Source organism: Patiria miniata, unplaced genomic scaffold (genome assembly GCF_015706575.1).
Source record: "Patiria miniata isolate m_02_andy unplaced genomic scaffold, ASM1570657v1 HiC_scaffold_20, whole genome shotgun sequence".
In the NCBI taxonomy this organism is placed as follows: domain Eukaryota; kingdom Metazoa; phylum Echinodermata; class Asteroidea; order Valvatida; family Asterinidae; genus Patiria; species Patiria miniata.
The window spans coordinates 39,908,296-39,930,191 of NW_024037059.1; the positions used below are offsets into that span (position 1 = coordinate 39,908,296).

The 21,896-nt window shown below is 42.1% G+C and overlaps 2 protein-coding genes and 1 pseudogene across 3 annotated transcripts; 2 read left to right on the forward strand and 1 right to left on the reverse strand.

Annotated features, from left to right (window-relative positions):
* The first annotated feature begins 57 nt into the window (after nt 1-57).
* LOC119729153 (40S ribosomal protein S7-like) lies at nt 58-5,259 on the forward strand. Its single transcript, XM_038201679.1, has 6 exons — nt 58-135; nt 1,934-2,026; nt 2,323-2,394; nt 2,833-2,976; nt 4,035-4,250; nt 4,986-5,259. Exons 2-6 carry the CDS (start codon nt 1,946-1,948, stop codon nt 5,061-5,063), a joined length of 591 nt encoding a protein of 196 aa, XP_038057607.1. The 5' UTR covers nt 58-135; nt 1,934-1,945; the 3' UTR covers nt 5,064-5,259.
* Nucleotides 5,176-10,485, reverse strand: LOC119729151 (annotated as a pseudogene).
* A 995-nt stretch (nt 10,486-11,480) lies between these two features.
* LOC119729155 lies at nt 11,481-19,538 on the forward strand. Of its 2 annotated transcripts, none has more exons than XM_038201682.1 (13): nt 11,481-11,612; nt 11,928-12,045; nt 12,346-12,560; nt 13,760-13,993; nt 14,122-14,372; nt 14,477-14,620; nt 14,726-15,033; nt 15,628-15,735; nt 16,408-16,604; nt 17,117-17,302; nt 18,006-18,186; nt 18,591-18,683; nt 18,904-19,538. In XM_038201682.1, exons 1-13 carry the CDS (start codon nt 11,506-11,508, stop codon nt 19,015-19,017), a joined length of 2,256 nt encoding a protein of 751 aa, XP_038057610.1. In that variant the 5' UTR covers nt 11,481-11,505; the 3' UTR covers nt 19,018-19,538. The 2 variants fall into 2 exon arrangements, with proteins under 2 accessions (XP_038057610.1, XP_038057611.1); XM_038201683.1 differs by having other exon boundaries at nt 11,539-11,674.
* The last annotated feature ends 2,358 nt before the right edge of the window (nt 19,539-21,896 follow it).

Consider the following 21,896-nt stretch of genomic DNA (forward strand, 5'->3'; position numbering starts at 1 on the left):
ATTAAGAAATATAGTGATAAATATTGATAATTCAAAAACAAAAAGAATATTATCACATAGTAAAAAATCTCGCGGATTTTCGCTTGGCTACGAGAAAAATTCGAGAACTTCGACCTTTTCGGCCGTAGTTCTAATGTGAGTTGAGAAACGGATTTGCAGACCACCGTTTGTAAATTCGTATATACGATAATTAAAATCAAATAATAAAGAAATAGTAGATTCATGTTAAAGAGTATGAGTATGTCTTCCCCACACCTTAATATTTTTAAGTAAATGGCCCAGGATGAACATGATGGCAATGGATGGAAAATGACGAACTATTAATATACACAATTAGCGTTCGTATAATGGCGGTGGCGGAAAGACAGTCACACATTGACTCACTAGGCATGCTAGGCCTACCCATTTGAATTTGTTTTGTTAATATTACAAGGAATTAATACATGTACTTTTTTATACACAAATCATACGTCTTTTAAATTAACAATACCCATCAACTTCAGCTCAGTTTTATGTTTTAAAATGAGAGAGGGGGCACATTATTTATGGCAATTTTTTGCGTGCAAATTTTTTTCGAAGTGGCTATCGTTACGGCACTCGTTGTTTAGCGCCCTCTACGATATTTTTTTGATACGCACGCAGGTATATAATTATTTGTTTCCCCACGTTTTATCGAGCAGTGCGCCAGCTCAGCCGATAGAGGGTAGGATTTTGCACCGCGAGGTTGCGGGTTCGAACCTCAGTTTTGCACTCGAATTTTTTTCCTTTTCTAACCTGAGGCTTTGGAGGATTTTTTTTAAAAGGGAAAAAAAGTCCGAATTTCATAAAGTTCAAATTCACTTTTTTCCTTCTAATTTTATATTTTCTTGTCATGTTTTTTTATAAAAGTTGCCAGGTTGCAGTCTACCGTAACGATAGAAAATGGGAAATGCGTTACGGCTGCCGTAACAATAGCCACTGCGAATTTTTGTTTATGTCTGTTGACTGATTGACTAAAGATAATGGATATTTTGCCGGAGGTAATGACGGCAAACTAACGTTTACTGAAGGTTTGCCGGCGGCAATCCATATCAACAGAGGGCGCTGTACTCTTTAAGATAGGGCTGAATTATAAGATGTATTAAATTCCCGCCGAAAGTTGTGTAGCACGTTTGGTGTAGTGGTTAAGCAAAGACTCTAGTGGGTAGTGACAGGATGACTCGGGTTCGATCCCGATCCCTGCCACATTTTTAAGTTTTTTTTTCCATCCCCAAATAAATAAGAATATGCTTCTTTTATTATTTTAACATGTCTCAAACATTTTATTGCAGAGTATTACATTTCTTTTTCAGATTTGTGGCTCTGGAGGATTTTTTTTAAAGGGAAATAAAGTCCGAAATTATAAAATGGTCTGAATCCCATCTTGTGAATAAGAGGTTACAACGATAATATTGGCATGGAGCCTGACTAAAATTTGTACAAAAAACCAGTAACTGCGCATGTTCAGTGCATATCTGGCAAACTAACGTTTACTAAAGGTTTGCCGTCTACGGCAAAATATCCACTGCCTTGACTAAACTGGTTCTCAGTCCTTTCTTTATTGATGCTGATTGGCGGGGGGGGGGGGGGGGGGGGGGGGGGATTCTGACCTGCAAGAACTGAAGTAGTGTTGGGCTTCAATTAATTTGTAAAATAGTTGTATCAAAACGTGGGCTGATTTTTTTGGGGGGCATTTCGACTTGTCTCATTCAATAGGCCTAACTTTTGTTTTGCTAGAAAAAAAAGCCATTTAAAAAATCTCTGGTGACACTGACAGAAGTGGCATCGGGTCAACTGCATTCTACCCAATATTCAGATATTAGGCCTGTGAAAAGTGATTTCTCGTCACGAGTCGGGATGATAGATCCTGGTATACAATTTCTCAAGTGTGACTCCAGAATCGTTTCCTTTTCAGCACTGGTCCAAGATGGCGGTGTTTAGCGCAGGAGCCAAGATCATCAAGCCATCAGGCGAGAAAGCCGATGAATTTGAACTCTCCATCTCACAGGTAAAAAAAACCGACTGACTACTGCAACTAATTTAGCAATAACTTTTCATCTATTTTACCCAAAGTAACCCCCAATCCTCCAAACTAAGTCCTCCAGGAGGATTTTGGAGGATTGTGGATGAATGCAACACACAATGTGAAGGATTGTCGAGGATTGAGGGCACATGGATGTTCAAAATCAGTTGATTTTGGAGGATTGAGGATGGTTCCTATCAAAAAGGGCCTGTTAAGGTTAATGTTATTTAAATATTTGAAACATATTTTACTTGTCTTTGTAATCGCTCTTATTTTTACAGGCCCTTCTGGAACTAGAGATCAACTCCGAGCTCAAGAGTCAACTGAGGGAGCTCTTCATCACAGGAGCAAAGGTCAGTAGTTCAAAGGTCATGACCTAGTAGTTCAAAGGTCGAACACACGTACTGTCCATTTACTAATTCTCGGAAGCTGTGAAACCCAACAGATCTTGAGATTCGCTGATGGACTACATAAAAGATGCATTCGTCTGCATTGTTCACTTGATGTTCTTCAGAGAGATCTTGTGACAAGCTGACAGATGCAAACAGTTTTGTTTAAGTCGCTTCGTAAACACCAAAATTGAGAATGTACAGAATTTTAAGAAGTTTATTTTCTACTGTGGTTAGGGGGAGGGGGGTTTAAAAACACTGTTTTACATCTTTCCTGTAAATCTATCACGTTTCTCGTAAAGACACACTTTGTTTCTGTTCATGAATTCCTTGTGTTATAGATACAAAATAGTAAAAGAAAGGTTATTATTTATGTTATTTTTATTTTAAATTTGCTTTCAGGATATTGACGTCGGTGGGAACAAGAAGGCCATTGTCATCTTTGTGCCCGTTCCCCAGCTCAGGGCCTTCCAGAAAGTCCAGAGCAGACTGGTCCGAGAACTGGAGAAGAAGTTCAGCGGCAAGCATGTCGTCTTTGTTGCTCAGGTAACGATAAACTCATCAGGTCAAATCAGGAAAGGGGAGTTCTTTATAAAGAAAAAGATGCGTAGCATTTTGACCTTGGATCATGTGGAGGAGTGTTCTTTCGGAAACGGGACAGAATGTTAAGGATGTGCCTTTGGGGTACTTCAGTGTCTTGGATTTGGCAGATGCAGGAATAATTCCAGTGCAATCACTGACCATAACAGTCTTGAATCCTCCAATTTTCATACGATTTGTTTTCATACTCTGTAGGGAGTTTACGGTCACAGGGCCCTTGCTGAGAACAGTGTCTCATCAACCTTGCCAATCTCTTGAATCCACGAAAATTTGTGTCCGGCGGTAATTGAACTAGGATGAATAGTGCCACCTACTGACCCTTTGTGTCCTTGATCGTCTACTTTGAACAGTGCCCCCTATCAGAAGATGGTGTCCAGCACCCCCCCCCCCCCCCCCCCCTTTCCACTTTTCAATTTTGTAGAGGCCGCCCTTGTACCTTAAGAGCATGGATGGTCTGTCGGCAAATTTGTTACCACAACCCCAATTCAACGTGGTCTAGTGATGTTTCTGACAGTAGAGTAGCCCTAACTTTCCCAGATTCTTGAAATACATGTACTAGGAGGTTAAGGGGTTCCCAGCTGCTTTTCTACAAATTCGGGGAGTGTGTGGCCTAGTGGTTAGGGTTCGTGACTCATGATCAGAGGGTCCGGGGTTCGAATCCAGCCGCTGGCCATATATTGTGTCCTTGGGCAAGGCACTTCACCCCCACTTGCCCCTCTCCACCCAGGAGTATAAGTGGGTACCGGCATTAGCTGGGGAGTAACCTGCAATGGACTAGCATCCCATCCAGGGGGAGTAGAAATATTCTCAGTCGTTTCATGCTACTGAAACCGGAGATAAACGCCGGCCTGATGAGCCACATTGGCTCGGGACAGACTTTACTTACTTTTTTTCTACAAATTCAAAGAATATGTCATTGCCTGCATAGTAGTTCAAGTTTTTAGTGCAAAACCCTTGGTAATTTCGGTTGACGTTATGTTGCTTTAAATTTTTCCCATGTGCAGAGACGCATCCTCCCCAAACCCACGCGCAAGTCCAGAACGAAGAACAAGCAGAAGCGTCCCCGCAGCAGGACACTGACCGCCGTCCACGACGCCATCCTGGAGGACCTGGTCTTCCCCTCGGAGATCGTCGGCAAGAGGATCCGGGTCAAGCTGGACGGAACCAGAATCATCAAGGTGCACCTCGACAAGAGCCAACAGATCCAGGTGGACTACAAGGTAAGGGACCCGATTGGTTGCTTTCAAAAATGTTACCATGGCAACATTGCAGGGAGAAAAGATACTGCCAATCCTTGGTTGCCTTGTAATCATTGGAATAAGGCTGTGGTTTTGTTTTTAGCTGCGGATAGCAGCTCTACTTGTGCTTGCTCTACTTGTGTCTCTCCGTTAGTCCGTAGGTTAGTTAGTTAGTTAGTAACAAACGTTGGAATGCGCACCTGTGCACTGTAACTCACCTTAGCCATCTCCCGCTTGAGGCCCTGTGTCAGTTGTATGGCCCTCGAGGGAGGGCAGACAGATTTGCATCATCGAGGTCAAGTTTGCATTGTGACGTTCAGCAAATGGGAAATTCTTTATTTCAATGCCACAGACATGTACAGTCGACTCTCGTTATAACAGACTCGTTCGGACCTAGCCAAATTGTTTGTTATATCAGAATCTTGTATTAAGAGGAACATCAGTCCCATTCATTGTGCACATACATGCACAGTCGGGACCAAGGCTTTGTGTTTGTTATAACCAGAATTTTGTATTAACAGAGTTTGTACTAACGAGAGTCGACTGTACATGCAAGAGCCCCATCTGTATCTCACACAGCGGTACACATGTACGAACACATTATTGGCCCCCATCTTCTGAGATCATTTAGAGCTTGTTGGCGCAGGGATACCGTGAACATTTTGGTATGCTAAAAAATAAAAGCGTTACAATTCTATTTTTCTTCCTTTTTCCCAGACGGACACCTTCAGCGCAGTCTACAAGAAGCTGACTGGCAAAGATGTCCTCTTTGAGTTCCCTGACTGGAATCTGTAAAGACCTAGTGGTGCAATGTTTAACGGAACATGGATACACTGTGGGAGAGGAGACAATCTACAAAAGCGCACCGGCCAGATACAGGACCCGATAAAGAGTCAAGAAAGCGGCCTAAATATTTCTTCACATTAGCTTAAATGCTGACTGGAAAGGTCTAATTAAAGTTGTATAGACAAAGTTGTCTCTGGAGACGATATTTAATTTGTGTCTTGCTTCATTTATTCACTGGTGTCCTTTGGTGTATGTCCGAAATCCATTTTGTTTGGAATTTCTTTGAAATTTGCCATTTTATGTCTATGTTTTCTCATCAAAAACAATAAATGCAATTAAACAGAAACAGTTATTATGATTCAAAAATTTAGCTGGATCCCAACTTAATCAGCTGCCCTTGTTTCCACTGAAGTGGCACTTTGGTGCATATTTCATTCAATTGCCAATTCCACACTATGAGCCACTGTAAGCATCTGGAAATGTTTATTGTCCTATGGTACTGTGTGGTCTGTTGCTATATTAGAAGATCCCAAAAACCGTAGGTTTCCACAGCTTCTGTAAAATTATTTGTTCATGATCATCTGCCATAACTCTTATGGCCCACTGTTGCATGCTTAAAAACCATCATGACTTTCTCCGATCCAAAACCAAATAAGTCAATGCCGGCTCCCTTTAGTATAGTTTGTCTTCTTTGGGTGTGGTCCTCTCATTCCAGAAGTTCTTTAATTTCATCTCCCTCCGGCCACATGCCGAATAAGAAACTGAACTCCCATCAAATTTTATAAGTGATTTCGGGCGTGGTCGTATCTTGTCCAGAAGGTCTTGTAATCGCATCCCCAGCCATGCACGTCCTGTCAGATATTGCCAACTTCTATCAAATATTCCCTTTGGGCGTGGTCTTCCATCTTGTCTTTACTCCTCAAGCCATGCCTGCCGGTCACTTTCGGACGCCGTCAAATGTAATGACCACCTTCCCTTGGGTGTGCCCCTCTTCCACGTGTTTGAAGGCCTTACCGGCTTCATCTGATCTGTAGATCTGGTCTATGATCGGTTTTATCTGAAAAAGAGGAGGAGTTTGCAAAAAATAATTCGAAGTTGAGTGTCCAAAAAAAACCACCCAAAAAACTAAAGTCGGTTCCCCTTTTAATTGCTTTAATATCAGTGAGTGCAGAATCCTATGTAGGATCGATGATGATGGTTGCCGTGAGTGATTATCCTGGAACGGGAATTTGAATAACGTATCCTACCTTTTTAGCCTCCACATATTTTGTTACTCGGTCCAGAATCTTTCCCTCTGGTAGATTGAAAGACCAGCTGAAGTTTGTGCCGCTCTGCCATGCCTACAAGAAAATGAACGGATCGGTTATTATGGGTTGAAACAAGGATGATAATAATATCCTCTAAATCGTTGGTTTGTTTATATTAAGAGTCGGGGACATTCGGGCATCATCATGTTCCGTCATTTATATAGTTGGCCTTTCTGAAAGTTTTAGATTTTCCCCTTGAAATGTTCGATATTGCTTTTCTATCTCCTGATATATAAAGTCCTGTTTTGGCCTGCTTTCTCACTCCAAAGCTGCACTCACTACAACTCAAAGTTAATCCACCGTGCCCTTCTAATTGTGTCATTATTCCATGTACATGTACATGTAGCCCTATTTTGTACCTACCGACACCCACATCCTGTTTCAAACACCCATATTGCATGCACTCCCGCACCCCATTCCATCTTGGATATATTCGTCAAGACATAATAAGCAGCCGATCACCAGCATTTCCGCCCAGTAACCCACAAACCATGTTTTCCAACCCACACTACACCCCACCAACCCAAACTGAACCCCTTTTCAACCCATACCAGCTTCATCTTGGATACATTCGACACGAAGGAGCCGATCATCATCCCATATTTCTCGGCATCGTCCATCACCGGCGTCACGAAGCTAACGTAATAACCGCCTTTGGCACAGAGTTTGAAACAGACTTTCCTCACGGACGGACCTACGGTGTCAATGATGACATCAAACCTGCCGAGATTGAAAAGTTGGTCGGAATATGCTGATCTTGATATTAGTGTCATGGTTATCAGTGTCGTGATTTCTGTCAGTGGTACAGCAACTGTTGTCATGTCAGATCACTGCCGCTGTAAAATCAATGACAACGGCACAGTTGAATCATTACGAAACTTTAATCACGGCGTCTTTAAGATCTCACCACAATCACTTATATCACCCGTTATCATCGGCCCATGGTCATTGTCACAGTCAGTTTGATCATTTTCATCATGATCATTTTTCATCATTTCATCATGATCACTTTTCATTTCATCATCATCTTCGTCACCAATAAGTATATAACTACCACAATCGTCAGCATCGCCATTGCCTGGCCCTTTGTCATACTTAAACTTTTCAATTTTAACAGCAAACCGTGACACTATTGGTGTGTCTCTTGACACATCTCAAAAGATTCTCTATCCAGGATTAACCTCCTTCGATCTTTGGCAAATTAATTCAGTCAGTCACCATCACTCACTTCGGCTTGTCAACCAGCGCGCTCTCCAAGTCGATCTCGGAGACATTCACGACTTCGTCCACTCGGAGACTCTTCAGCATCCGCGCCCCGTAACCGTCTCGGCAAGACGCCGTCACGTGGCCACCCCACGCCTTAATCAGCTGGATGGCGAAGGTTCCTATACCACCCGTGCCCCGGTGATTAGAACCCTTTTGGGAAGCAAAACAAAACTTATGTCACCTTGCTCAAAATATTGAATGACGAGTCCTGCTAACTCTCAACGATCTGAAGTAGGCTGCTAGAGATAACGGTTACTGTTTTTAAATAAAGCCTTTTTTAAGCCGAAGTGACAGGACGGTGTCATGAGTTGTATATTTCCCAGGGAGTTGAGATGGTCTGAGGTAATTATGTTTATTAGCCCAGTGAACAGGGGTATAGTAGAGAAATATATGACCGTCCAAGTCCAGAATTATACCTCTGTTCTTTCGTTCTCTTGGAGCCGATGACCGCAGTTCTCACCAGCGAGCACCACACGGTGCAAGCCACGGAGGGGAAGGCGGCTGCTTCCTGATGGCTGACGCCTTGGGGTTTCTTGGCGATGTCTGCCTCAGTGACAACGACGTACTCTGCCATACCGCCTCCTCGATGAAAGAAAGGAATGGCCGCCCACACCTTCGGAATTATAGACCACATGTGTGTCATTGACGTTCGGTAGAACAAGAAAATATTGACCGCAGTGGATTCGAACCTGCGACCTCCGTGATAAAATACCATAAGGAAGAACGAATCATGCTAAAAAGTTTTGGAAGAGAAATTCAGCCACGCACTGCGGAATGCTTATTGAATACCGGTACTTCATAGTGAAAACGTTTATACCGTGTAGGTCTATACCTACCTCATCGCCAACTTTCACCTTCGTGACTTTTGACCCAACTCTCTCGACGACGCCGGAAAAGTCTCGGCCCAAAATGATGGGGAATTCATTCCCTCCCCCGGCAGGCATCTGAAGAAAATGGGGTCCGTAAAGGTTATCTTTTGAGGGAGGTTCAGAAAATTTCTCAAAATTTAAACCTCGAGGTGTGTTAATATTGGGGTTGAGGAACTACACTCATGTTTAGCTAAAATGATGACAGAGAAGATGGATTGCTTTTTGTTGAGGTATACACGCTAATAGATCAGAGTCCATCAAAGATTTATCTGGACTTGAGAAGAAATTGATATATTCAGAGGTAACTTACCCCTCGCATGGACCTCATGCTATTGCACAGCTCTTGACCTCTCCCGTGACTTATTTGAATATCCACCGGGTTGACGGAGGCCGCACGAACTCGCACCAACACCTCATCGACGTACGTGAGTTCTGGCCGAGGCGCTAAGTCACTCACCGTTACGGTATCCTCACCGTAGCGTTCTATGATGACACCTCTCATTGTCTTCGTGTGAGGTCTGAGGTTCGTGCGAGTCGGACTAGGTGTCGCAGGCGTATCCGTTTCACGCGTTCGGTTACCTTTGCGGCTCTCGATGAAATCTCGGATGAAGGTGACGATGGATAGGATGGTGAAAAGTATCGACAGGCTCGTTTTGTTTACTTGGAGGAAGAATGAAAAAAAAAATTAAAATTCATTTGAGAATTATCACTGAGTAGCCTAATGAACACGAAAATTGTTCAAGACTTCTATGGAAAAATTGCGTTTCCATTTGAGCCAGCATCTCGAACCAAAATACTTGTTTTGGCTGAAAAATAAAACCCCAGTTTGTATGTAAAATGGAAACATATCAACTCGGCCGAATATGTTTTGGATTGCTGCGGATATTTTTGGCAATTAATTTTTGGGTCTGTGCAATTCGTGTTTTATTTCGGTGCAAACCTTTCGCCTTAAAATAATTTTAAAAACGCGAGCGATTTCGGTACTTTTTAATCGATCTCCCGTCTGACTCAATTTCAGTCGCTGATTCATGTCAAAGAACCTCTACCTACCTGGAAGTTCGCTGAGTTGAAACACCGTTTCATTCGGCAGGAAAATGTAAGAGGTCACGGCGCACCCGAGAAAGATCAGCGGTACTGTCCACATGTTGAAAACTAATGAAAGCTCGACTCCTCCGTAGTAAGTTTAGAGATCCTTTTTCGAATGCACTCTTCACCTGGAACAGAAATGTTGGTTCATGCGGTTGCAAAGCGGGCAATTAATTACTCTCTAAATTCCAAAGAGTGAAAATTCACTCCTACGGTCGGAAACTACTGTAGGGACTAGACGTTTTAGAGTGAAATTTGTTCAATCGTAATCGAGTTTTCGTTCGAGCTTCGACTGAAGTTCATTCTAGTAACGTCTAGTCCCTAATTTCACTCTTTGGAATTTGGAGAGTATCCATTTTTAAAAAAGCTACTTTTTAAAATTTACATTGAAGGTGCACGTGCCAATATCAATCATCATCATCACCAATGATGCTGGGTCTATAACCATAGAGCAAGGAACAAAGTGGCGCAGTGGACATAAGGCAAGTACATGCTCTATGATGTAGTATACAGCATATTATTGTCCTCGTGAATGTACAGTCAGTAATGGCTATAGTATAGGGCATTTAATATGGCAGGTGATGGCATGATCCGACCACGTGGAATCTTGCTATAGCTTCCGAGAAACACAGCATGGGCACACATGACTCGTGACACTGTACATGTACATTGCTTTATGTTGAGGTTGATGCTTACCTGGTTCAACCATGGGTTCTATTATGACATGGTTCTATCCCACGGTGCAAGAAACCTCGTATACAGCAAGATATATATACTGCTGTTAACCTTGAATATTTCAACCAGTTTCAGTCCGGCACTGCATGCAATGTCACGGTGACTGCATCAAGGCTGTGCACAATGCTGCGATGGCATTGTTTGTAATGGTTCACTACTACAGGGTAACCTTTGTACCCTAGATAGAGCACTCGGTTGTGCTAGTATCTTTTTTATGAGGCCAAACGCGTAGGAGAACCATGGGCCACGTACGTGCGCCTATAACATAATCGTTTAATTCGAGACGGAATGATAATCTGCTCGTAATATGCTCGTATAAACAGCCCATCTCCTTGATAGCCCGTTTTTATTATTTCGAATGAAACAATGATACACACAAATGTCGCGGGAGAAGTCTTTGAACATCAGTTGGGCCCGTTTGAAAGACCGTATCTCTTCATGCAACTTTCGGAGTTTGTTTCTCTTTATGATCCAACTGTGTGCCTAGTAAAAATAGTTTGGATATGTTCAGTATTTTTCGTTAAACTTGGAAAAATAGGCTTGGGTAGATGTCCATTTTTCAAAACTGTAACACGTACCGTACGTGGTGTTTGCAATATTCTGTCAATCTTTTCAAGCCTCACGAATATTAATAAGGTTCCTATCCATGATATAGGTGTGCCGAGTAAACATCTGTCAACGATCGCCTTCACGAGTTATTAATTAATAAATATCCATTTGGCCGGCTTCCATTGGTCGATAGGTGACCCGTGCGAAGTCACGCTAACCCGCTTGTCATGTTAATTTTTGCCGCAAGTGCCGGTGTGGAAGGTAATTCTGTTCCCCGGTAAAACTGTCCAGGGGGACAGAATTACCCAGGTAAAAGTGTCCTCCCCGGCCCGTTAATTCTAGCCCCCTCCAGGTAATTCTGCCCCCCAGTTTTTTTCCGGCAGTCGGGCTGCCAAGGGTTATTTTGTGAGAACTGTGAGATGGCGCTCCGCAAAGTTTTTTTTTCGCAAATTAAGTAAAACAATTTGGAGGGGATTTTAAAAACTTAGTGTATTATGGGAGGAATAAGGTTCCTTGATTCAAGATTTCTTGAAAATTTGTACACCTACAATTTTGTCCCTCCCCCCCCCCCCCCGGTTTTCCGGACCGCTCATCTTTCGGGCGGGGGACCCGTACCGTACCCCAATCAACATCAGTCGCATGAGGGCGCTCTTTATTCAGCTCGGCGCGAGCGCGAGCGGAAGCTCTTTACAATTACATAACCAAACCGGATTTCCTGACAAAACCAGACACTTCCCTGACCTGAGGTGATTGTGGACATAGACCTGAGATTGTAAACTGTGATTTGCGTTTCAAATAAATACCTCAGGTTTGCATTTAAAAAAAAAATATACTAGGGCCTAGGCCTACATTATTAGGCCCGCCCGCGCCCTAGCTGGGCCGGGCACTCCAGTCGAAAACTGATCCAGCATGCAGCGCAGCACGGGGGCGTGGTCAGGGGAGGGGAGGGGGGGGGGCATATGCATGAATATGGAAATTGGAAATACACAATGTAGAATGTCCTGATTTTACATTAATATGCCCCCTTTGTTGTTTCGTTGTTATCCTAATCCCACCATTAGACTTGCCCCAAGTTATTCAACTAAGTTCAAGATGGTAGTGGTTGACGGAAACGAAGACACCAAGAAGATCGAAGGGCTGTGTCTTTTCCACTTTGGCCCATCAAATGCCTCGCAAAAGGTCAGTGAAGTCTACTTTTGGGTCTGACAAGGAGTTAAACATGACAAGACCTGCTTTCTAGTTAATAATAAACCCGTAAACAGGTGTCGTTGATATGTCTGGACATTCCCAATCCGGATGAAGGCTGTAGGAGCCCTCCGAGGTACTCGTTCCCTCCATCCAGCCCATGCCCTACGATTCGGCGGGTGCACAGTCTCCATCTGAGCTTTCCGATGTCCAGACATGGCAACGACACGTGGTCTACTTTCTAGTCAAAGCACCAAGTTGAACATTTAACTTTCCACCTTGTCATCCTCGTAGGTTCGTGCCTGCCTAGAGGCCAAAAAGCTGAAATGGCAAAGCCGAGTTACATGTATGACGTCAGAAGAAATGGAGTCGGACTGGTACTTCACCATCCATCCCCAAGGACTGGTACCCGCACTGGTCCACGATGGCGTCACTCACATTGAATCGTCAGATATCATGGTGTATCTGGACGAGGCCTTTCCAGAAATACCCCTCCGACCAAATACAGTGTAAGGGTGTGGGTTCGAGTCCCCATATAATAGATTTTCTTTTCCTATTGTGAAAGGAAAGGCCTGCTAAGTGCTAGCTATGTCTTTCATGTAGGGTACAAATTAGAAGCCACTTAGGCCACACAAAAAAAGTCTCCGGTTTCTGGTATGGAGCTTGCCAAAAAAGTGGTGCGGCGACGCTGCTTTTTTTTTTTTTTTACCTGATTTTTTTGCTTCAAATGTCGGCTGATGACTGCAAATGGTGCCCGACTAAACTTAGTGCAAATATATGGGAGTCCAGAGAGGACACATAAAGCTTATTCTCGACCATAACCCAATCTAAAAACACGTTAAAATTGTGCAGCAGCAGGATTCCAGTCAAACCAGTGAGTTTGGCGGTTTTGAGACATCATCTTTCATTGAAAAAAACTTTTTCATTTTGCCGACGCGCATGGCTACGGCGACGCGCGCGCATACCAGAAACCGGAGACTTTTTTTTTTGGCCTTAAGTAACCCTTACTCCCTAGGCATTTTTGCCAGGATGCCAGCATAAACATCACATGGTCCAGCCTAAGACCTTGACACAGTGCATCTCCCAAAGTCAGTGGCACATTTTTGCCATATAGCCTCAATCCAGCAAAATCTTCCATTTTGCAAAGAGGATTTTGGAAGATTTACAAAGGTTAGGGTTAATACTTTACAAAAATCAAGGTATTGCAACAATTAAGCCAAAATGCTAGTTGGTAGGACATCAGTCCAGTAACATCTTGTGATAACGGGTTCGAATCCTGCTGTAGTCAATTGTCTCGTCTCTAGAGGTACGTGGGCAGCAACATTTGTTCAATAACTTGATTCAATCATTTGAAGTCAGATAATTAATACATGCGGAAAAAAATGTTGCAATCTGACGCCACTTTTTTCTTCATATATCATCTCATTGAAGGTCATTTATTATAAAAATTATGATAAGACATGAATTTGGGACTGAGAAACATTTTGTTAGGAAACACTTTTCTTGACTTATCGTAGACTTTGCACACAATCGCCGAAGTGGCATCAGGTTGCAACATTTCTTTCAAATACATGCCAACAAAAAATCCACCGATCACTTGTAAGCCACTGAGGATGCAACGTGCTAGGACATCAGTGTTGCAAAAGTGTGGTCTTTGGTTCAACGCCCACTCTAGTCAATTTTGGTTTCTTTTGTTCATTCGTTTTAGGGACGGCAGGCAAGCTGTGCAGTCCTGGCTGGACCTGGAACGCACCATCCAGAAACCCATGAAATACATGACCTTCCGCTTTTACATTGGTAACTTCGCCAAGCTCATTGAAACAGACAAGCGTCTCGCTCGCCTGAAAGAGAAAAACCCGGAGGGCTACGCGTTCCACAAGATGGTTCGAGAGGGTTCGTGGAATGATGAAGATCTGAGAGGGGCCATCGAGGAAATACATGAGTAAGTCCAGACAAGTGGGGATAAAATTTGAACTCTCATAAATAGGCCACAAATGGCTTTCTAAAGTTTACACATATATTAAAAACACATTAAATTTTTGGTTTCAATTTCCTCCAATTTCCCTGAAGTGCCCTGCAAATTCTTGAAGGGCATCTTGCGAATCACGAATGGCTCGTCGGCGACCAGATCTCATTGGCCGATTACTGCTGGGGTACCAACGTCTACCGTTACGTCGAGAGCTACATGTACCGGTTCCCGATGGGCCGGTACCCGGCAGTACGGGCGTGGTACAAGCGACTGTTGACAGATGAGGCTTTCCAGAAGGCAGTTGTTGCCTATGGCGGTGGTCCACCCAAACCACTTTTGGCTATCAAGAACTGTAAGGCTACAAAATATGAATAATTTCCTGAAAAAAAAATTGGCCTTGGTTGAAAAGGTTTGTCACAATGATCATGGAAAGTTTTTTCTTTTATATTTTATCAGCCATTCAGGAGTTCCTTGGCAACAGCATCAGCTGTTTTGAGAGAGACGTCAAACCCAATTGGGCGCGTTTTGTCCTGATGACTGTCGCTGTTCCACTGTGTTTTGCCTTTCTGCCGTACGCATCAACAACAGCCGCTACAGGACGTAAGTTCAATTTAAAAATCTGAGTATTATTTATAACCCATGCATGCAATTGAAATTGCAACTATTTTCTTAAGACTGTCCACATTGCTCCGTATTCCTTTGCAGTGTCGTCCACCGTGATAAACACCGGCCTAGCTGCGCTGTGGGCCAGCGTGCTCTACTCGTGCTACAAGAAGGCCCACGCAGCCACGAAAACCGTCTACTTCTCCAGCGTCCACCGCATGAGGGCGCTCTTGACGAAGGCGTACGGGAGCGAGACGCCAGTGGTGTGCGAGGAACACCCTCGGCCCAAGGTGGTCTTACCAGACGACATTCTCGTGAGAGTCCACGCGGCGTCCATCAACCCAATCGACGTAAAGATCAGGGAGGGGTACGGAAAGAGGGGGCTGAATTTTATGCGTGGAAAATCCCAGGTATTTTAATAATTGACAGTTTCCATTGTTTCTTATATAAAATGTTCTAATTGACTATCAAAATTGATTTCTTCAATTGTCTAAAATTATTTCGTATTCATTTATTGGACATGAGGCTCTCCTGCTTTGCTGGATAGGTGGCTTCGCATCTCGCTCACTTTGCAGGGGAACGCCTGTTTAATAAAACTATTACTGCTGAACATATTTAGAGGGTACCATTTTGAGCTGATATTATTATTATTAATTATTATTATCCTTATTATTAATCATTTCTGGTAATGAAACCAAGGATTCCTCAAAAGCGCCCTAGGCACTGTAGCTCGCAAGCCTGAAGAAACCTGTGGAGAGAAGACAATGAGAAGAAATTACAGTTTTAGCGGTGGGAGGAAAAGCCCAGAAGAATATTCTGGGGGAAACCCACGGAATCAGGTTGGGACTGAAAACCAAATCCACATATTGGCCCAGGCGGGATTCGAACCCGGGTCACAGCGGTGGAAGGCGAGGAAAGCACCGCTACGCCAACCTGACTCCCTAATATGTCGGCTGGTCATATGTAACGAGTTGAGTGAGTACACGATTGTTTTATAAATACAGATGCCTGCTGGCGACGGAAAGGAGTTGCCACTGATCCAAGGCAGGGATTGCTCGGGGGTCGTGGAGGCTGTCGGAGAAGCCGTGTCAAAAGTCAAAGTTGGAGATGAGGTATGGACAAGTTTTTGTTTTGAATACAACATTTAGATTTATAAACGATCATTTGAGGGGAGTTGCAGGTGATCTAGGAATTACTATACTCCTGCTGGTCAGGGGTAACAGAATACAAGAATATATTGCATGAGCTTTGACTCGTGCAATAATGTCTAAGAGAGTGCAATATTGTCTTGTATTCCCCGAAAAAAATCTATCCAATATTATTATTATTTATATTGAGCTGACTAGCTTGATCCGGCGCAACAAATAAACTTCAGGACAAAATTTCGTCAAATTATTCTTCGTTTACTGAAGCAAATTTCTCGCTGTTTGAAAGTGCCGTTGTGGCTTTTGACAACAGTGCGTGTGTACCCTGCTAGTGCTGCACGCTGCGTCTGCCTGCCGCACGCTACGCTTTGTTGACTTTGACTTTCTACGCACTAGATTGTGTGGGAACCTGCGAAAATGCCCGGACGACCGCAATATCAAAATTAATATTGTAGTCATCCAGGTACTTTTTACAAAAGCATACAATACGCTGATGTATTTTTACCTCTAGAAGCCTGATATGAATAATAATATCAGTTGGAATTCTTTCATCTTCAATTGTTTCTTTCATCTGCCATTGTGACTTTTTATATAAATCAAAGAAAATGTGTTGATCAAGTAATTATTGGTTTGTGATAGGTGTGGGCATCCCTGTCAGTTGCTCCCATACCTGGGACCTATGCGGAGTATGTTCTCTTGAAGGAAGGGCTGGTATCCCAGAAGCCCTCCTCGCTCACTCACGTCCAATCAGCAGCCTTGGGTTACGTTGCCATGACAACTTGGGGAGCGCTTGTGAAAACGGCCGTGCTGGGCCCCGACAAAACTGCCGGCAAACGGTAAGCTTCACCTGATGTTTTGCTACTACCGCCCTGAATCCTCCAAAATCCTTTTTGCAAATTGGAGGAATTTGCAGGATCAAGGTCTTGGGCCGGACCTTGTGTTGTTTATGCTCAGCCGTGCATAAATTTAGTCCTTGATTATACTTGACGTCCTCCGCACTGCTCCAGGATGTCACTGCCTCTGCCTCAGCCTATTGACAGTCATAGCCGGAGGATTTTGCAGGATTCAGGCAGTGGTCACCCCTCCATGGGCCATATTCAAGAAACAACGGAGGAATTTGCAGGATTGAGGCTATATGCTATTTTTCCATGAGGCTAATTGGAGGATTTTGCAGGATTGAGGCTACATCCTAGCAAAAAGGCCTAGGGAGTTAGGGTTAAGGGGGGAGCTCAGTCTCAAAAGTAAAAAAAAAATGAATCCCTCACAAAATATTGAGGTATATTTTGTGCGACATGTTGACATTTCCACTGAAAATGTGATGATTTTTACTGATTCGATCCGACTTCAGCGTTCTTATTTTGGCTGGTACTGGTGGCATCGGTTCCTTTGCCATCCAGCTTGTCAAGGCATGGGGAGGTCATGTGACCACCAGCTGTAGCACCAGCGGCATAGAGATGGTTGAGAAGCTGGGAGCGGATGAGGTGGTGGACTACAGAAAGACGGACTTGGAGAGCGCCCTCAAGGACAAGCCACGGTAATAGACGTGTCCATTTACAGCCTTATGGTTGCGAAGGCTTTGTGTCGTGCATTGATAAACAAAGTTAATCCGATTATGTACTTGGGTGCCACAGACATATCAGTGAACTGATTGCACCAACTTAAAGGGAATATACAACATTTGCAAACGTCGAAAAATAAAACTACCACGTTTTTATGAAATACTATACTAGGATGTTGGTAAGGGACAGTCTAAAGCATCCTGTAAAATTATGGCACCTGGTGTGAAGTCATTTTCAAGAAAATGGTATTTTTGTATACATTTCCAACGGTGGTCGGCCGACCACCGTTGGAAAAACCTAACTATTTTTCAACTACTGCTCCAAATTTACCATTTTTTTTCAGTCCCAATTTTGTTTGCTATTGGTTACATGTTCATGAACGGGTGCAGGCCAGCTAGACTGGTTCCCTTACCTTACAATTTTCCGGCATCTATAAATTGATCCATTTTATCTTCAGTGGAGTCAGGGAACCAGACTACTTGAACATTTTTGTTTCTCTTGGTTTTTCCGGCATTTTTGAACACAAAACTTCAAACATGTCAGTGTAACAATATTTGATCTATCATACTAACCCCTCAAATAGTTCATTTCTGAAAATTACAGCAAAAGCCAATGATGTACATTCCCTTTAAACTATGGGACTGGAAACTAACTTTCATGCTCCATTCTTTGATCTAGGTTTGATGTTGTGCTTGACACCCTCGGACCGGCTTACTACCAGACCTGTCTCAATCTGACCAAGCGAGGGGGCTGTGTCGTCACCCTAGACTCCCCGGCCCTAAAAACTTTGGACCAGTATGGCTTTTTGCTTGGCTTGCCTAAGGCTCTCTATGATCTGTTCCGGATCAGCATTCCGCAGGTGAGTTCGGGACAAAAACTTTTTTTTTTTTTTTTACAAAATTTTTGTTTTCATGAAAAATGCAGTATGAAGATTAAATTTGGGCGATGTGCAGTGTATTTTGAATTTAGGACTATGAAAGTCTGACCTACAGGTAGTATTGCACATGCCTAACGTTAAACCAATAAAATAGTAAAAGGAACTGGATTTCATGTCCTAATTTCATGTGACACTGGAAAAGTGTTTAAGACCAGCCAGCCGGTCTTTACCAACCGTTTAAGACCGGCCAAGTGACGGGCTCTGGACCAATAGGAATGGGTAAACTATCTGAGGTATTTATGAATTTCAAATCATCATTCATGTGGTCACGTACATTTGATCATTGAAACAAAATTGGTGATTATATTTTATTTTCTCTGAAACAGAAGTTGTTCTACGGAAGAAGTTTCAAATACGGGTTTGTTGCTGCCAGTGCAGATGCTTTGGATGTTGTTGCAAGTCTTGTGGAACAGAAGAAGGTAAAATTTAAAGTAAATTTGAAATAAAAATGTCCATTAGTAAATTTGAAATAAAAATTTCCATTAGTAAATTTGAAATAAAAATTTCCATTAGTAAATTTGAAATAAAAATTTCCATTAGTAGATTTGAAATAAAAATTTCCATTTAAATTTTTTTTTTTTTACGAGTAGTTTTCTTTCTTTTTCCAAGATGACCGTGACAATAATTCATATTTTCCAGATTCAACCAATCGTGGAGAAGGTTTACAGCTTGGAGGATGGCAACGAGGCCCTGGGACATGTACAAAAAGGACACGCCAGGGGTAAGACTGTACTGCTTATGAAGCCTGAATAATATAGTACTCAAATGAGAAATTGAGGGGTCATGGGCCATGGGCCATGGGCCCTGGAACATGTACAGAATACCTCATCCAGTATACTGGATATGAAATCTGATAGATAATTTATTCGTATGAAAAATTCAGGGGCCATGACACTGCAACATTTACGATAATACCAAGGTATGATAGTCTGTACTAGTTATGAAAATCTGATAAATAATGAGGTGCTTATATGCAAAGTGGCCCTGGAACATGTACAAGGGTGCCAGTGACACGAGCACAGGCTAGGTGTGCTGCTTAAAAAAGTGCCAATATGATATACATTCCTAATTATTTTTTTAATATGCAAAATTCAAGGGCCATAGGCCCTGGAGCATGTACTAAACATAGTTTAAGATTTTTCACACAGTGACTTAGCCTATAATGTAGTATCACGTTTTGTAAAACTTCTGAAATATTATTTCGCATTTTAATAATCACTGCCAAAAAAAACGTGTTTTAAAATGCACATAAATCTGGTAATGATGCTTGCATGATTTTTGGCTTTTCCGCATTGTTGCGGAAAAGCCTTTCTTTTTGTTCTGATTTTTGGCTTTTCCGCAAACTTGCGGAAAAGCCTTTGTTTTTGTTCTCATTTTTTTTTTTTTTTTTTTTTGGCTTCTTCTTTTTGTCGCCTTAATCCCATAGACTTTGTGCACGTTTTTTCTCAACGCCACTTTTGGCATTAATCTTTGTCATACATCATTCAAAGTTAGCATAAGCATAGTCCCTATAGCAAAGATGTGTCCCGAAGATTGACGTCATGGTGACGTCATCGACTAATTTATTATAGATTTTTGAATATTTAATTTTTCCCATAGACTTTGTACACAGAAATTTTAAAAAAATTGTCGATTTGCAAAGGGCATTTTTGACTCTTTGCCAGTAATTCATTTACACCAATCTTTGTCTAAGCAAAGACCCTAATTTAAACAACATTGTGTAATGATGACGTCATGATGACGTCATCAGGTGTGTATTTATAGGCAATTAAATTGTGACACTTTTAATATTCAAAAATGCATAAGAAATCAACCGTAGGCGTCCGCAGCATTTTGTTGCCGGCAAGTGGTAGAATAGGTTGAGGTCTTTATTTCATTCAGTGTGCGTGAAATCACGTGACCCTTGCTTCCGGTCGAAAAAGGCCCAAACCGGAAGTGGCTTATCATTTGAAAGTGGTAATAGATATAAACTTGCTTTTAACGGTGTTAGTCTCTTGGCCAATAGTATTCTTCAAATCATCTACCGATGACGTCATGCAATCTTCGAGCGCCCTCTAGCGAGAGGTTGAAAATTAGCAAAAATGTATTTTGAATAGATGTCTGTGGCGAAGTTTGTCGTAATCGCCTAAATATTGGTGTATATGATGACCTTGACCCACTTAAGACGTGTGCGAAGTTTTAGGCAAATGACGTCATCAGACTGGAAGTTACAATAAAAAGACCCTTTTTCATTCGAAAATTCCTGAAAAATCAACCATGGCAGTTTTTATATTTGTTTTTACTTTAATTGTCAATTGAAGGGTAGGTCTAAAACATTTCTAAAGTTTCGAGGCGATAAGCAAACTCGAACATACCCTGCGCACGCTTAAAACTTCACGTTGACAATACCTCTGCTTCAAAACATGCACAGGACAGGACGTCCACAATGTACATGTACATGTACATGCACGTACGTTGTACATAGGCACGTACATCGTATGTCAGTCAGCCTGCAGCGTACGTGTTGCTGAGGTTAAATCCTGTCCACAGTGACCGTTTTAGCCGATTTTCGGCTAACTTTGACAGATTTTATGTTCATGCATGCGCATAGACAGGGACGTATTATAGCACTCTTGGCATTAATCTTTTTCAGATATCATTGAAAGTTGCCATAAGCATAGTCCCCATAGCCAAGACGTGTCCCGAAGAGTGACATCATGGTGACGTCATCAAGTGATTTATTATGGATTTATGAATAATTATGTTTTCTCATAGACTTTGTACACAGCTTTCTCCACAAGTCTTTCCCTATACAACACTGATATATCTTACTGAGTAGTTCTGAACTTCGGCCGAGAATTATTATGAGAAGGAAAAAGAAATCGTATTTTTTTACGCCTTTCATTTGATTGAAAATATTCCCAAGAGTTAGAATAGCAAGTAATATTTTATAAAAATGTTTCAGTTTTAAGGAAAATCACGCATTTAAAGGTGCAGTTTTTCTGCTGTGGGATTTTTAACCTATTGACTTTGTACACGTTTTCAAGCCACCATTTTCGTATTTTGGCGATCTGGAATCGTCATCAAAGTTACAGCCAAGGAAGACCCTCACACAAAAATTATGCCAAGACTATGACATCATGATGACGTCATCATCAAGTGATTTATTATGGATTCATGAATAATTAATTTTTCTCATAGACTTTGTACACAGCTTTTTCCACAAGTCTTTTCCTATACAACACTGATATATCTTACTGAGTAGTTCTGAACTTCGGCCGAAAATTACTATGAGAAGGAAAAAGAAATCGTATTTTTTTACGTTTGCCATTGGATTGAAAATATTCCCAAGAGTCAGAATATCAAGTAATATTTATAAAAATGTTTCAGTTTAAAGGCAAATCACGTATTTAAAGGTACAGTTTTTCTGCTGTGGGATTTTTAACCCATTGACTTTGTATACGTTTTCAAGCCACCATTTTTATAACTTGGTGATCTGGAATCGTCATCAAAGTTACAGCCAAGGAAGACCCTCATACAAAAATTATGCCAAGACTATGACGTCACGATGACGTCATTACCTAATTTGTTTATTGATTTTTGAAAATTTACGTACATATTGTGAAGTCTTATATCTACAGAAATGTAAGTCC